Genomic DNA, 16965 nt, shown 5'->3' with positions numbered 1-16965 from the left:
GATTAGTGTTTTTCAAAGTACAAATGATGACCCATTAACAGGTCAAAATGAATTTAGTGAATCACAGCTAGCATTTTCATAGAACAAAACAGAAAATATTAAGTACAACACACCTGTTTCATAAATCTTCTCTTTTTGTCATATATATGTGTGTGTGTGTGTGTGTATGTATATATATATATATATATATGTATATATATATATATACATATATATATATAAATTCACCAAACCTGTATTTCACTAACTGGCAACTTCATTCTACCTAAAATGCAGAAGAAACTCAAAATGTATGAAGGGAAAAATAAATTCGGAAGTCAAAAAATCCATGCACTGAATAAAGCTCAAGTACGTCACACCTATCAGAGCGCCTTCGAGCCTGATTCAAAGTCTTGTTTGCTCCCAATTCTAACTACAGTGTAAGTTTTCAAGATAATAGCCATGTAGCAGCATTACATCAAGGAGCCCTGCTATACAAAGACACACTGACATGCAACAAGAAATAACATGACATTCTGACAGCCCAGGATGCCTGAGGAAGCAACAACGGCAGATGTGGGTACTCAGGAAACTGACGTGTCAGTGTATGTGGCGTAAGGACAAGCCGTGTCATGCGTATCACAAGGCTTACAACAGTGGTTGCCATTTATATGGTTGACACTGAGTCCACATGAAAGATTCTTTGTATTCAAAATTGTGGCATTTTTTTTAATATGAAAAATGTATGCTCTGACTTTTAGAGAAATTTCTATCCACAATTACTGAAACAAGAAAAGTCTTTGTTTTCCAAAGGGGTAAATGCTCAGCGATTTGAAAAGCTTGGGTGTCCAGAACAACTGATTCCCTGAGGATTGCAGTTAACTGTCATTTTCACCTTCTATTTTAACTCGTCTAAAGGTCTATGACGACTTAAGCCAGTGTATCATAAAACACTCCTTGACGTTAATCGAGGCTAATGTGTGTCCCACGGCTTGACACGAGAGTCACCTGGGGAACTTTTTAAAACACTGGTGTTCACATTCCCCAACCGGAATCTCTGATTTACTTAGTCTAGATAAAGCCTGGCATCAGACTTGTTAAAGCTTTCCAGGAGAGTCTGATTGTTCCGCCAGAGTTGGGAAACCACTCAGACAAATTGTTTTCTGCCTGACATCTTTAAGAATCTTTAAGGAATGTTTAAGAGGGATACAGTATGCAGCATTTCCCAAACTTGTCTTCATATCCCTTTTTTCACAGAGCACCTTGTAACTCACTTAGGTAATTCTTCAGCTAAAAATCAAGTAAGTATTAGGTTTAGAATCAAACAAACGGTGCCACTTTCCAAAATTTAAAAAAGCTCTAATGTACTTAGGGGCAAGGGAGGTGAGAAAAGAAAGTCAAAAAGGTAATGTTACCATCACTTTTATAATGATATCACTTTTTCATTATACGACAAAAATTCCAAATGAAAGATCTGAATTTTAACTAAAAAAACTTCACAGTTAATTTAAATGATGCTTACATTAAACCTGCGACTCAAAGCATTCACGTTGTAAAAGCCAATTCCATAAATAAATTCATGCTGCCCTCTAATGGTTCAAGATATTTTCACCTGTAGTGCACCAGAAATGCTGATGATAAACACAACTTTACTATTTGATAAATGGAAGAATTGTATTAAATAACAGAAGGAAAATAAGATTTCCCTGTGGGCTCAGAAGATTAATTAAGACTGCTATATTCATGTTCAAAACTTTCAAAACTACCAGGCCATTTTCATCAAACTACCATATTTGCCTATTCATGTGAAAATCAAGATAAAAATATACATCTTCTTTGCATTCCACAACTGTCATCTCTAATTCAGCTTTTCATCAAATAAATCTATGGCAACGGTCTTCAAACTTAATGCTCAGACCCCATAAAAGAATTCTGAAAACTATATACATTCTTGTACATTTTTAGAACATCTTAAATTTTAACTGAAATCTAAACTTTTTCATTAGAAGTGTAATAAATATTTGCAAAGAATGCAGTTTCTGGTTTACTGTAAATACTGACATTTTAAAATAAAAATGTTATGTCACTCCTTTTAAATGTACCCAAAGGAACCTAAATATCATAACAAGTTGGTATCTATCCTCATCTACTTCAAAAATACATGAACTCTGTTAATTTTACACCTGAAAGTATCAAAAATATGGATGTTAATTAAAATTTTTAGAAGTTTATATTTCCTGAACCCAAAGCATATATGCTTAAAAATGTTGTGGAATAATCTATTATTGCAATAATTATTAGCAGATAATTAACGAAACATAAATATTGCAAATTACGATAGTTTTGAAACAAAAAGTAAAATCTTGTTGGGCATGCTTCTTAGTGAGATGGATAGGGCTTTTTTTAAAAAAATGTGCATTGCTGTATCTACATAAGAGTGTCTTAATTATTTCACAGTTTTCTAGGTAGGTATAATCATTGAGAAACATAATTCATGTTAAGAAGTCAATCACCCCTGAATTTTGTAATTGCAAAAGTTGTTTCCTACCATCAGGAATAATTTTTAATGCTGTGCCAAGTCACAACTGGATTGGGTCCTGTTGCAATTTGTTGAAAGCAAAGAACTAGAAACTATCTGATTTGGAATAGGATGTGTTGCACATTTATTACAATTATTCAGTCTCTCAATTTCTAGGAAGTAGCTCAAAAAGGTATTCCTAAGACCTATCAGATGACTGTTAATTATATCAGTTATTCTTATGTATACACTTCTTTAATTTGGTATACTTAGGGTAGAAAAATAAAAATACTATTAATTTCAATACTTGTCTGCTGATAAACAAATATTGCTATCTTATCATGCACTTCAAATATATTTTCACCCAAACTTTGAAGCAGCAGATGGCCAACACCCAACAGTACATACTATCAACCAGTCCCCAATCAGGCTATCAAAAAAAGTCTCCTTTTGTTTCTCAAGTCAAATATGTGTTGGGCTTAAAAGAAAAAGATTTTTAATTTGTCTCATAAAGCAAGACCCAACTATGCTACGTACAACAGACATACCAACAACAGAGACAGGCTAAAACTAAAAGGTTAGACAAAGGTACACTAGGCTAATAAAAACAAAAAGAAAACAGTGATTCTTATCCTGACATCCAAGAAGAATTCTGGCTAAAATGCATTCACGTCAAAAGGTCGTTCCTAAGGCTAAAATCCATAATTCTCAAATAATATATAACAGTTATGAATATCTATGTACCAAATAACACAGCAACTACCTTTATGAAGTAGAAACTACAGAAAATGTAAGGAGATATAGACAGAAGCACACAAATGCTAAGACATCTTAACATACGAACCACTTTCGATACAAGGCAAATCAAGTTGGGGGGAGAGTCACGCTACAGAAAACCTAAACAACAAGCAGAAATTTCCCTACAAAATATAAAAATTGTTTTGTCCTAGCATGCCATCGCCATTCCTTACTAACTTCGGGTTGCACTAACTACTGTGTTTCCCTGAAAATAAGACCTACCCCGAAAATAAGCCCCAGTTAGGATCATCAGCCAGACGGATGCATTTAGTACGTTATGACGATGTTCCAGAAGAAGATGACATGACTGTATTTGAATAAATGAAGATTGTTGTCCACGAAAAAATAAGACATCCCCTGAAAATAAGCCCTAATGGAGCAAAAATTAATACAAGACCCGGTCTTATTTGGGGGGAAACATGGTATTCGATTCTACACCACTGCTCTAAGGCACATCTTACCCACAGTGGCTTGGACGAAGTCCTGCCTCTGTCACTTTTTCCATCTTCAGCTGCCTTTCTGGCTGCCTCTCCATCTGGTTATTTAGCCCACGACTGTCATTACGCCTTCTCCTAACGCACGCCCAACACTTAAAGCACCAACCCTTCCTTGGGCTGACTAAACTTGCTTCTATTAATAAACAATTTGAAATTAAAGCTGGGGACAGGGAAACTGTCCCTCTCCGTGGCCCCGGATGGTGCCTGGAATCTCCCTTTCTTTTCTACTCCAGTTACTGTTCCAGTTAAACAGACACTCAGTCCTACAGATCAGGTGGCATCAAAGGGGGAAATTTTCCTCGGAACCCAAAGTAGAACTATTTACAAGGTACCCTGTTCACTGTAATTAAAATGAGTTTTTATGGGCTATCTTGGGAACTTTGCCACCATTTACCAAAATCTTTCTATGAGAAAATACTTAGCATTCTAAGTTTCCAGTAACCAACATAAAAACAATCTTTGAAACATGGCCTAGTTTGATGACCACCCAAAATCTTGCCCAGAAGTTATTTGACACAGTATTCCATTTCCAAGAAATGTTATTATTGCTGAAACTTCTATAAACATGTAAGATAAACACTCATTAATAGTCACATCACTTACATTAAAAACCTTACTTAAATTTCTTTCTAAATCCAATTAACATTAAAAACTTCACAAACCCTTCACTAAAAATCAATAGTTCAAGAAAATAGATAAAAGCGATTGAGTATTAAGGAAAAACGCCTGGTATATAACAGTGTTTTTCGATTCATAAAGGAACACTCCAAACCACCGAGGAAAATAAAAAGATTCAGCATTTTTCAAATTTCCCAGAGTTCTAATCGCAACCTGCATGAATTTTCTTCACACATTTCTAAAAACAGAAAGCCCACTCACTCGTCTGTCACCTGCCACACTAAAAAGATTTTTCATCAATGGAACTGTCACTTTACCCTGATATTTTTTTTAAAACACAAGTAAATAAGTATTGTTAAGGCAACATTTTGCTCAACGGAACAAAAAGAGGCATCTGTGAGCGACCGTTGCTTCAAATACAAATAAAGGGAACGAATTATTATACTAGGTTCTCAGAGCCTGAGCAATAGATTAATAAAATGAGTCTCAATTAAAACAATAGAGGAGGCTGTTTATTTCCCCCAATCCAGGACAAAAATGCTTGAAATTTTAAAAATAAATTTGGGGTTAAAAAGATAGGCATTTTTTTGTAAAAAATTATGAATTTGGCGTTTATCACACTTAAGTCATGGCTGCATTTTCCTAAAGAATCATGATAAACTTACAGGGAGGGAGTCATAGTCATTATGCTTTGGGTGCTACTTTCCTTGTATTCACCTTTATGGAGAGTAAGTTTGAAACTTTTAACATAAAGAACTCAAAACGGATCTCAAGAGCATGTTACAAAAAGTGGCCAAATAAGACAGTCAACCCACAATTATTAAAAGTCATCTTTGTGTTTCAGAATTGGCTTTGTTTACTTCTGCTTTTGTTTTTGTTTTAGGGGAATATGAAAAATGTTAAACTTGTATGACATGACAAAAGTTCTTTATTTAATAAATATACCAGATATTTTAAACAGTCTCTAATCCAGAATTAAGTGGTGAACCTCGGGCCTTGCCTGACTGCCTGTAAGGACAGAACAAAGGAGTATCGAGTCTGAATTTGTATGATAGAAAATTTATTACCAAGTTATTGGTACTTGAATACTACACTCAGTGGTAAGAAAACACAGACCAGGCACTCCTTGGGAATGAGGGTAAGACAGTTGAAGGACCAAAAGTAAAAAGCATGGCTATCAAGCTACGACAAGGCAGAAGCATGTGTATAAAATGCCGAAAACACTGACATAAAAAGTACCAATTTTCAGAGGCTCTTGTTTAAATCCGAAATTAATAACCGCTGATGTGCTCCGTAGCTTTCTAAGGGAGAAATGACTCTGGACTACAATGTCAGAATTATTCCGGGATCAACTGACTTCCAACAAAAGGCCAAAAGTATGCACGTTTGTACTAAAGACTCAATCAGTCCTCATATACTCAGAAATTACAATAGAATCATAGCCTGATTCTTTTTAATTGGGCAGATGTGAATTTTTAAAAACCTCTCAAAGTAACCATGTCCCAGAGCAAATACACTGATATTTAAATTCTGTTTAAGGAACTACAAGCACTGTGGTAAGGCAAGGTTATGGGCCACGTGTGGTCACAGAATTTTTATATTTAATCCTGAAAACATCACTATGAGGAAGCACAACTTATTCTCCCCTATTTACAGATGAGCTAACTGGGGACTGGAAGGCTGAGTAACCTGCTCAAATCCACACAGCCTGTACTTACAACCAGACTGCATTACCTACGATATAATAAAGGCTAACAAATGACATTTATTGAGCGAAGCAGTAGCTAAGCAATTTACAGACATATGATTTTATCCTGAAACACTATGAAATAAATACTATTTTAGCTCCTAGTAAGACATTTACAATGGTTTTGGACAAATGCTTGAGAAGCAAAACTATGCTCTCTTAGAAATATTTTTAGCTTCAAAGAAAATTTTATATTACACAATGTATTTCTAAGTCAACTTTATTGAGGTAAAATTTACATATAAAGATATGGGCTTATGCTAAGCTCTTTGTTAATGAGTTTTGACATATACCCATATGGCATTATCTGCTTACTTTAATGTTTCAGTTTCATCTTCATTTAGCTCAAAATATTTTACTAATATTGTTTGTGATTTCTTCTTTGACCTATGCATTATTTAGAAATGTGTTGTTTCATTTCCAAATATTTGTGGAATTTTCCAGATATTTTTATGATAATTATTTTTAACACTCCCTCTGTGGTCAGAAAGCATAGTTTATTATTACTTCAGTTCTTAAATGTATTGAGAACTGTCTTATAGCACAGCCTATCATCTCTCTTGGTAAACATTCCACATGCACTTGAAAATAATGTACTTATTCTGCTGTTATTGGATGGAGAGTTCCATGACAGTGATTGGCAGTGTCACTGAATTCTGTAACTGGCTTAGTTACTTCAAGCTGCCATAACAAAATACCATTGACTGGGTGACTTAACATAAATTTGTTGTTGTTGTTGTTTTTTTCCCCACAGTTCTGGAGGCTAGAAGTCCAAGATAAAGGTGCTAGCATTGTTAGTTTCTGGGGAAAGCTCTCTTCCTGGCTTGTAGACGGCCAACTTAATGTCCTCACGAAGTGGCTGGGGAAAAGGGTGGAGTACACAGCGAGCTGTCTGGTGCCTATTGTTGTAAGGGCACTAACTCCATCATTAGGGCCACACACTTATGACTTTTCGAAACCTAATTACCTCCCAAAGGTCCCATCTCCAAATACCATCACACTGGGAGTTAGGGCTTCAACATATGAATTTTGAGGGTATACAATTCAGTCTATAGCAGTAGTAATCTTACTGCTTTTCTGTCTACTTATTCTAAGGGTTATTAGTAAGTGCATGTATATTTAGAATTGTTAGGTCTTCTTGATGGTTTTTACCCTTTCATCATTGGTAATTTTATGCCTGGCAGTATTTCTTGTTCTGAAGTCGGCTTTATCTGACATAAATGTAGACATTCGAGCTTTATTATGATTAGTGTTTGCATGGAATATCATTTTCCATCCTTTATTTTTAACCAATTTGTCTTTATATTTACAGTGGATATCTGTACATCACACATAGTTGTATTTTCTGCTCCTTTATCCAGTCTGACATTCTCTACCTTTCAACGAGAGTGTTTGGAACACTTACATTTAATGTAATTATCATTATGGTTGGGTTTAAAATCTATCATCTAGTTCTTTGTTTTGTATCTATCCCATGTGTTCTGCCTTCTTTTAGATTATGTTTTATGATTCCATTTTATTTTCACTATTGTATTCTTAACTATTATTTTTAGCTTTGCATCAATATACATCTTTAATGTACCACACCTTCCGTTCACATCATATTATATCAGTTCATGTATAATGTAAGAATCTTACTTAGGTTTTCTAGACGTTGATGATGGTGAGGTAAGTCTGGTTCCAGTTACTCTATCACAGCCAGAAGCATAAGCCCCTAAAATGGTTTTTTTAATGATCTGATTTTTATCTAATACTTGGGGAAACAGATGTTGGGGGCCCTCTTCATATTTCACTTCAAAGAAGAAGTTATGTTTCTCATAAAATGAAGAGAGTCACATCTGCTCTTACTAAGCAATGAGTTTTGTTTTAAAGAGTTACAATGTCCACTCATTGCTATTCTTAATTTTAAACACAGCTTGCCTAAGACAAGAGCTGCTGACCCCAAATCATCCTTCACTTACCCTGAAGTCATCTCCTTGGCTCTCCAATTCCTCGCTTCATATTCCAGTTCATTCTCCCTCATCTTTGCTTTGGTAACCTGTTCAAATTCTCCTCTGGCTTATAAGAGTTTTAAAAGACAATGCATTTTTAATGTTTCATTATTGTGGGTTTAGATTTATTTCCCATAAACGAAAAAGATTTTTAATTTAATTAACGTAATCCTACGTAAAAATGGGAAATATTAAATTTTTTGTCTTTTAGCCTCCAAACCTTCAGTTCTACATCCATTCTATAAAATGATATCCTCACAAAGAAATACTTTGAAAAGAAATATTTTGAAAAGTTATGGCATAAATTCCAGGTATAAAGCATATGATAAAAGAAAAAATATACATTCCCCAAACCAAGGGATATAAGACAAAAAAGGCAAATTATATATAACTATTTGAATGAATTCCTATTTTTCACCACCTCACATTTATTTCATTTATCCAAGAGGCTTTCAAGTTGTGCAGCTGGCTTTTTCCTTTTATGTTGAATAATATGAAACTGACATATTTACAGGTTGAAAATGGTCAAATCTTGGCGATTTCGTACGCTTTAACCTCTCATTTATCAGTTAACCACCAGGGTTGGAATACTAACCAAAGTGAACGCCCCCACTGTATGTTGTTTTCTCAAGATACAAGCACCATCTGGTGGCAGGAAGCAGAACTGCAGGTTTATATCTATTTATACGACTACTGACCCAAATATATTATTCGGTTTCTCAACGGTTCTACTTTACAACATGCTTTTTAAAGGGGCGTTACAAACTAGTGAAGAATGCTTAGATTGGCAGCTTGAACAAGCTCAAAATAAAGAGCACGCCAATGTGACAATAATTTGCAGCCGGTCATCAGCCTAGGCACCATAAACTTTGAAATATATAATCACCTTCAGGATAAACTCCAAACCTCCTGGCTACCAGGTGAGATGACCCGTACCAGCTACTTCATGAACTAAAATCTTGGTCATTTCTACTTTTACTGATAATTAACATAATGACATAGAATCCGTTCAGACACGACAAAAGGTTTATTCCACCCTATCGAATGTCCACTGGTAGTAGCCACAGCAGTCTGTGAAGTCCTGTCCAAGTCTCCCAGGTGTATTTCTTTCCCAGGGTAATGTGGGGGGCCACGAAGCCTCGTGGTACCAGGCTCTGCCCACAGAACAAGGAACTTTTTGGCCAAACAGTCCAAACTCTTCCTTGATTGACTTGCTATGACTCATACCACACATGTTAAGAGGAAGCAGCTTTGCTAACCTAGGTGCAAGCGATTGGAGCAGGAACCCGATATACTAGCCAAAGGCAACCGAATGCAGCCTTGACACAAAACACGCCAACCACCCCTGAGGACAGGAGCGTGGCATGGGCGCATGCCGCGAACTGTTCCAAACTGAATGAAGACAAACCAAGAGAACCACATCCTTTTGGGAAGGAGGCGTAAATCCCAGGTAAATGAAGAACAGAGGAGTCAGTCAAACTTAGAGTGTATCCTAAACAACGCCATTTCTGCAAGACACTTGTGCGTTTCACGTGCCTATCAGGGAAGCCCCGGGCCCTGAGGTTTCTCCTGCCACGCGTACATCCAACAGACCCTCAGGGCCAAAGATGCTCTTCATACATCCTTCACCGGAGATTTAAAGAATGATCAAATGACTCCTCTTAAATATCTCACAGGTAACATAAACTCAAAACAGGCAAAACTGGATTCCTCATTTTTCCAAAGACCTGCGCCAGCCCCTCCCACTGCCCACAACGTCACTAGCAAGCCGGACACGTGGAAGGTATGCTTGCCACTCCCTGTCCTCCGTCGATCCCCAGGGCTATCGTCTGCCTTGCAAACACCGAGGCACTATCCTCTCCCTCCATCTTCTCTGTCCCAGGCTCTCATCGAGTTCAGCCTGCATTACAACATCCTTGTAATTCATTGTTCTCCCCAGAAGTTTAAGCCTGGCTAAACGATTTTCCACACACTGCCAAAAGCACTATTCCTAAAACATATCCAATTATTTTATCGCTCAGCTTAAAATCTTTCAGTGGCTCTCAGTCACCTTCAGGATAAACGCCAAACCTCTTGGCTCCCACCTGAGATGACCCGTGTCAGTGCCCTGCCTGAACTGCAGCCTCTTCATCCCACACACACCATCTGCTTCCAAGGCCAGGAATGAGCTACACTCGGGATTCCTGGCCATTGTTCCCCAAGGCGAGATTGCTTTCCCAAATGTTCTCCCCCTCGCTAACACTTACACTTAGTTGATCTTGCAGATCAGCTCAAGTGTCCATTCCTTCCAGGAAACTTCTCTGATGCCCCACCTGACTCAGTGCTTGTCCTCTGTGTTTCCATCACAGAACAGGGACACATCCAGCATTGTTGCTGTTTCTTTTCAGTGTCTGCCTCTCCTGTAGACTCGGGGTCCAGGAGACTGTCTTCCATCAAAGCTTCTACTCTACCACGACATGTGGCCAAGAGGAGGCATTCAGTTAACGTTGGCTGAATGAATGAGACCTCACAAAGGCCCTTTCAGTCGGTATGATTAGCCCTATTCAGCAAACGAGGGAACTGAGCGGTCCGCTGCCCTGTCCAAGATCCCGGCTAAAAGCATCACAACTCGGATTTGAACTGAATGTTCTGACTGCAATGGAAATGCTTTTCCCTCCGAATCCTGGCCTCTGGAGAACCAGTCTGTAAAATAATTGTGCTCTTCCCAGCATTTGGACTCCATCAGGCAGCCCACAAAGCCACGCCCGGCCAGTTAAAGTGCCTCCCATGTCAAATCCCATCTGAAAGATAAATCCTGAGGTGGGCAGTCTACTCAAAATTTGGGTGTTTTTTTTTTTGTTTTTGTTTTTGTTTTGGGGGGCTAGACTTTTCTAAGAACTATCCAAAAGCAAAAACTTACTACAAGTCTAAGGATTTGGCAGCATATGAGGTTTAGCAAACGGAAGTGAGTTTCTTTGAAAATAAAGTCAGGCAGAAGAAAAATGAGACAAGAGCTAGAAAGAGAAATTAAAAATGGGGGGACAACAATACTAAGGCCGTACCCCCAACCATGCCTGAAGACCTCCCTGAGACCTCCCCATCACGCACGGCAGAAATCCCCACGTTCCCATGACCTAGTTTGAGCCGTGGCCCTTTAGCAATCGGCCTCAGCTGGCCAGGGGCTTTCTGGTCATCCGCCAAGCAAGTCGCTTTCTCCATCTGTAAATATACAAATGTGACAGTCTGTAGAGGGCCTGATTTCAACCATTCTATTCCTTGAGATCATGTATATTGTTTTTTGTAACAAAGGTGGGAAAACAAAAGCATAAAAGGTCTCCAATAAAGAAAAAGATGTAACTGGATGCATTCATTTTCAAACATCTTCGGTGTAACAAAGGGAGACCGTTACTTAATAATAATAATCTCTTTTTCTCCGGCCATCATAACGGGGTGGGGGTGGGGAAAGCCTTTTTATGAGACCCCCCCCTTAGGCCTCTGAATGAGTTAAAGTGCAGCAACCTCACCAGGAAAGAACAGACTGAAAAAACAGCATGGGTACTACCTAATTATTACTTAATATTAAGCAGAAAATGAAAGGACCTTTTCAAAAATCCCTATAAATGACATGTTTCTTAAACTTCTTAATCTTTCATTCCCTGCCTTATTAAGAAGCTACTGACTCATTTGCAATCTGACAAGGAGAAAAGTCTCCTCTGATCTTTCCCTGCAAATTCTCTGGGACACACTCAGGTGTTATCATCTGCAAAGTAAGGTCACACGTGAAATCATAATGTTAACAGCCTAATGAGTAACGGTGAAGTTTGCCCTTTTGTGAGCAGAGGCTTTTAAGTTAAAACATGGCTTGGCAGCTAACCCATACTCCCGATTTTCTTTTTTACCGTTTGTAGTCTATATAAAATTCTCAAGACTCTCCAAGAATCTGAAAAGAAAGTCCACTTTATCTGTGAAATGGGAATGGCCTCAGGCACTCCCCTCACGAGAAGTCATAAATAAAATTCTTGTACCCCTTAAGACAACCATGAAGTCAGATCTTGAAACTAGGAATTGACAACAAATGAAAAATATCAATACTCTTAACAGAAAAGCTAAAAGAAAAAAAATAAAATCAAACGAACTACTCTGCCCTTGGTTTACTCTGTTCAGCCACATGGCCTCCTGGTGGCCGCATCAATGCGCTAGCTCGTCTCCTCTACAGGGGCTCCCGCGACGGGGGCTCCCGCGACGGGGACTCCCGCGACGGGGGCTCCCGCGACGGGGGCTCCCGCGACGGGGACTCCCGCGACGGGGACTCCCGCGACAGGGGCTTTGCACTTGCTGGAATGCTCCCTCTTCTCTTGCGACATTCACATCACTTATTCCCTCTCTTCCTTTAGGTCATTGTCAAAATCGTCACCCTGTCAGTGAGCCTCTGCTTCTTACCGCCTGCCTGTCCTAGAACCTGAGCTCAATAAGGGCAGAGGTTAATGTCTGTTTTCATTGCTTTAGCACCCGATTTCTTTCGTTTAAAAGCAATAAATTATATGTCAACTACACCACAATAAAAAAATTCAAAACAGTAATACATTCACTAACCAAACTCTAGCAAAATTTAAATAAAGGACTATAGATTTCAAAATACAATAAACATTTAAATATAATACCCTCATGAATCTATTCGTTATAGTACATTAAAAGCAAAATGTCTTGCTTTTAGTAAAGTAGACAAGGTGTCCCTAACTCAGGTGCCCAAATATCTACTGTGATCCCCTGGGCAGACAGTTTGATTTCTATCAGGTCAGCTCAGCCTGACGAGAAAGGCAATGGCTATGTTATGCATAAATAGAGAAAGTGACGCAACTGTAAGACGAATGCTACGTCGCTCTTGCCTCCTAGGCAGTGCAGACACCACGGTGAAAGCTGACGAGCCAACGGACGCTCCACAGATAGAAAAGGCGACGCTACAGACGAGGATGGGCTGGAACCTCCCAGCGAGCCACGGAGGGCTAAGGGTTAAAACAAGTCAGCCAGAAGATGGTAGATAACTCTTCTCCAAGACTGTGTACCGGGGGAAAATGGACTGCATGTCACCAACTGCAGGTTTCAGCAGGGCAGGCAAGAGAGGCGTCCGCTACCTGCTGGACAAGAGCCATCACCACAAAGAGCAGAGGAGCCAGAGCGTGAGGCAGGGCGCCCACACAGAGGAGAGGGCCCCTCCCTTCCTCAGGACGCTGCAGTCATTCCCACCCCCACACACACCTGGGACGGAAGGGGCGGGCTGGGGCCCCAGTCTAAGATTGCCCAAGTTTTTCTCAGAGAAGAACCTGAGCAGTAATATTTAAATGAGTTATTCACAGTCTGAATAGGACTAAGTCTTAAATGGTCATTTTCCCACTACCAAGCAAGACCCCAAAATGTATCCGATTATGTACAGACTAAATAAATATCTTCTCCTCACAACTGAGTTGTAATGTCAGTAAATAACGGAATGATTTTAGAAGCATCAGCATCCCACCACCAGAAGAAATGGTGAATAATTACATGACCTGACAGAGGTATTCACTAACACTAGAATGGCCATCATAGTGCGGTATAAATGTATCAACTCAATGTCATTCACCTTAAACTTACACAATGTTATATGTCATGTGTAATCAATTATATCTCAATTTAAAAAATTTTAAAGCATCAGCAAATATCTGATCACATGTGAGAAAGAATTTCTTAGGGCACAAAAGCAATGGGAAAAATCACAAAACAATAATTAACAGATTAGACCATATAACATTTAAAACTGTGGTGCATTAAAAACAAATACAAAACTAAAAGCCAACTTTTTCAAAAGCAGGAAAATTAAACAAATAAAACAGACTTACTGTAATACCCTCAACACACAAACATTTGAAGATTGGTCAAGTAGTGCAATAAAAATTAGCAAATTAAAGTAGACAAATCAAAAAGGACAAACCAACTAATAAATATCTGTAAAACTGTTCAGCCTCACAAGTAATCAATAAAACCAAAATTGAAAAACATACCATTTTTTAACTATCAAACAAGACAATGTGTTCAAACTCAGTGTGTGTTGTCAGAATATAACAGAATATACTGTACGAAATTAATACAAACTTTAATATAATTGGGCAATAATTATTCTTTTTAACTCAATCTTCCCTTTATAGTAATCTATCTTTAAGAAAAATATCAGTGATATGAACAAAAATTTATATATAAAGATTGTTCTCTGCAACACTATTTATATATTGTCAAAAAAAGGGAAACCTAGATAACCAAAACAAGTATATTTTGTTTGTATTCTTTGTTTATACCTCTTTATGTACTTCTAAAGTATACTTTGGCCATATGAAACATTAATACACATCAAAAATATTTTTCAAAGAGTAACTAAAGCTATGAAAAATGACCACTATCTGAAGTGAAAAGAGGGCACGATGTTGCCTACACAAGATGAACAAATTATGATACAGTCATACAAAGGAACACTGATCAGCAATAAAAAAAAGGGCAAAACCCAGATATGAGCAACACGGATGAATCTCAAAAATAAAAGCAAACAAACAAAACAAAAAAAACCACAACCTAAAGCGAAAAAAGCCAGACACAAAAGAGTAAATACTGTATGAGTCTATTTGTAGGAAGTTCAACAACAGGCCAAACTAGACTATGGTTCTAGAAGAGTGGTTACTTCAGGGAGAGGTGTAACAAATGCAATCAAGGAGGAGGAGAGTCTCAGGGTGAATGGAAACATCTTGGGTCGTGATCTGGGTGGTGATCACATGAGGATATACACACGTATAAGGTCATCAAATAAAGTATAAATACACAGATAGAGAAATAAGACAGTAAAATAAAGTCATCAAGATGGACACTGAAGATGTGTGCATTTTATCGCTCATATATACCTCCATAAAGCACCATAGAAATTGCCATAAAGGATAACTTCAATTTGGTTATATTTATATGCAAAGTATAAAAAGATAAAGTACACCAAAACATTAAAGGTGGTCAATTCTGGGACTGCAAATTATTTATTTTCTTTTCAACTTTCTTCATTTTTTACATTCTCTACAATGAGTTAAATGACTTCTCTAAATGATCAGAAAAACAAAATAAACTTTTTAAAAAATTCTGCCATGCTTGTAAAAGAAACTCCTGTTACACTGGTAACTATCACACAATTATGCAATGTGCAGAAAGACTTAGTAAATCCTTCCAACAAATTTCCTATAAATTATAAACACTCATGTTTGCAATGTATTCGAACAAGTAAAGAAAGCCAGTAATTAAGCTCAGCATCTGCTTGTGACGAAGTGACCGAGGCAGCTGGGCAGTCCGCACCCACTGCGGAGTGACTTTGAAACGTGGTCCTGCCTACGACAATACAGGGCTCTCATAACTCAGTGAAAACTAGTTCTTGAAAACCAGTTATTTCTTTAGTTATTCCTTTAAATATTCTCTGTAAGCCTGATTTACCTCATTCCATGCAAACTCCTGAAGGCGAATATTCATTACAATAAAAAATACTCTAAGTTTCAGGAACTTTTACAATATCCATAAAATAATAAATAAGAACAAAACCAAAAATGGCATACAAACCTCTGATTGTACATGCCCCGGAAGTTGTAATTAGCTCTATAATTTGGGAAAGGCTTTGGATCTAATGGCCTGTAGATGGCAGGCTCTCCCCTTTTCATAGCCAGTCCATTCAGTTCCACAGTTGGAGTTATGCTACCTGTTTAAAAAAACATATTAAAGGCATGCAAGTGAAATATTTCCGTAAGAAATCGTGCAAGCTATGTTTATATTCTAGATAATTACCATGGAAGAAGGTGGAAGTAGATAGCCCATCTGTCTGATTTTCTAAGGGCATCATAAACAAGTTACATCAACAAGAAAATTGTTTCTAATGAGATCTATTTAGGGTTTCTGCAACATTTTCTGTATATTAATAACCAAAAATTCAACTTTATAGTGATACAGCAAGGCAAACACAAGATTTCATAGATCGATCAGTTTGGATATTAGAAAGTAGTAAACTTCAATATTAATTAACCAAGCACGCTTATTATTATTTAATCATTAAAAACATAATCATCTGTGAATATTTTATTTATATTTTGGTAACCAAGCAACTAAAATTAGCTATGAATACAAGGTCATCAGTAATTCTTGGATTTATCTAATAAATATAAATTCCACATTTTTTCTATAACCAATAACAAGACAAAGTAACCCAAATAACATTTTCTGTAGATAACCTTTACAGATACATACTGAAGCATTTATGGATGAAGTCATATATCTAAGAGTAGTTTCAAAATAGCTCAGAGGAGAGGTAGATGAGAAACAAGACTGGCCCCCATGGGTGGGTAGTTAACTGTTGAATCTGGTAACGGGTACAGGGAGATTCCACTATTGTATTCTCTCTACTTCTGCAAAAGTTTGAAAAATTCCATAATAAATAACATACAATGTAAAATTATTATGCCAAGTTACTTTTAAGAACCAAAAGAGGTTATTTAGTAAAACATGGACATATGTTCCATATAACAAACCACAAAAAAATGAATCTAAAGCTTTCATACAAAGTAAAATTTATTTGCAATGTAAGGTCTGTACTACTTCATTTTAATTGTGCCTTTTGTACCACACACGTAAGACTCCCTTCATCGCCTACAAATTGGGTCCGCTGACTTGCAGCAGAGAAACTGGGAGAGGCGTCAAGCACTAGCAGAGGTTTGGAGAGCCTGACACGAATGAGTGACTCGCGCCAGGGCACAAACTATCCATCAAGAGTCAATAACCTGCTCATTTCATGTC

General features: G+C 37.6%; 1 protein-coding gene across 26 annotated transcripts in view; it reads right to left on the bottom strand.

Annotated features, from left to right (window-relative positions):
- The window catches only part of STAU2 (staufen double-stranded RNA binding protein 2), a 223520-nt gene that overhangs the window by 173797 nt on the left and 32758 nt on the right, over positions 1-16965 (bottom strand). For all 26 annotated transcript variants that reach the window (XM_074319223.1, XM_074319221.1, XM_074319237.1 and 23 more), the window contains one exon: positions 15742-15877. In XM_074319223.1, the coding sequence (XP_074175324.1) occupies positions 15742-15877 (136 nt within the window). The remainder of the gene's footprint in view (positions 1-15741; positions 15878-16965) is intronic.

The sequence above is a fragment of the Rhinolophus sinicus genome, linkage group LG14 (genome assembly GCF_036562045.2).
Source record: "Rhinolophus sinicus isolate RSC01 linkage group LG14, ASM3656204v1, whole genome shotgun sequence".
Classification (NCBI taxonomy): Eukaryota; Metazoa; Chordata; class Mammalia; order Chiroptera; family Rhinolophidae; genus Rhinolophus; species Rhinolophus sinicus.
This window is presented reverse-complemented; position numbering and strand designations above follow the sequence as displayed.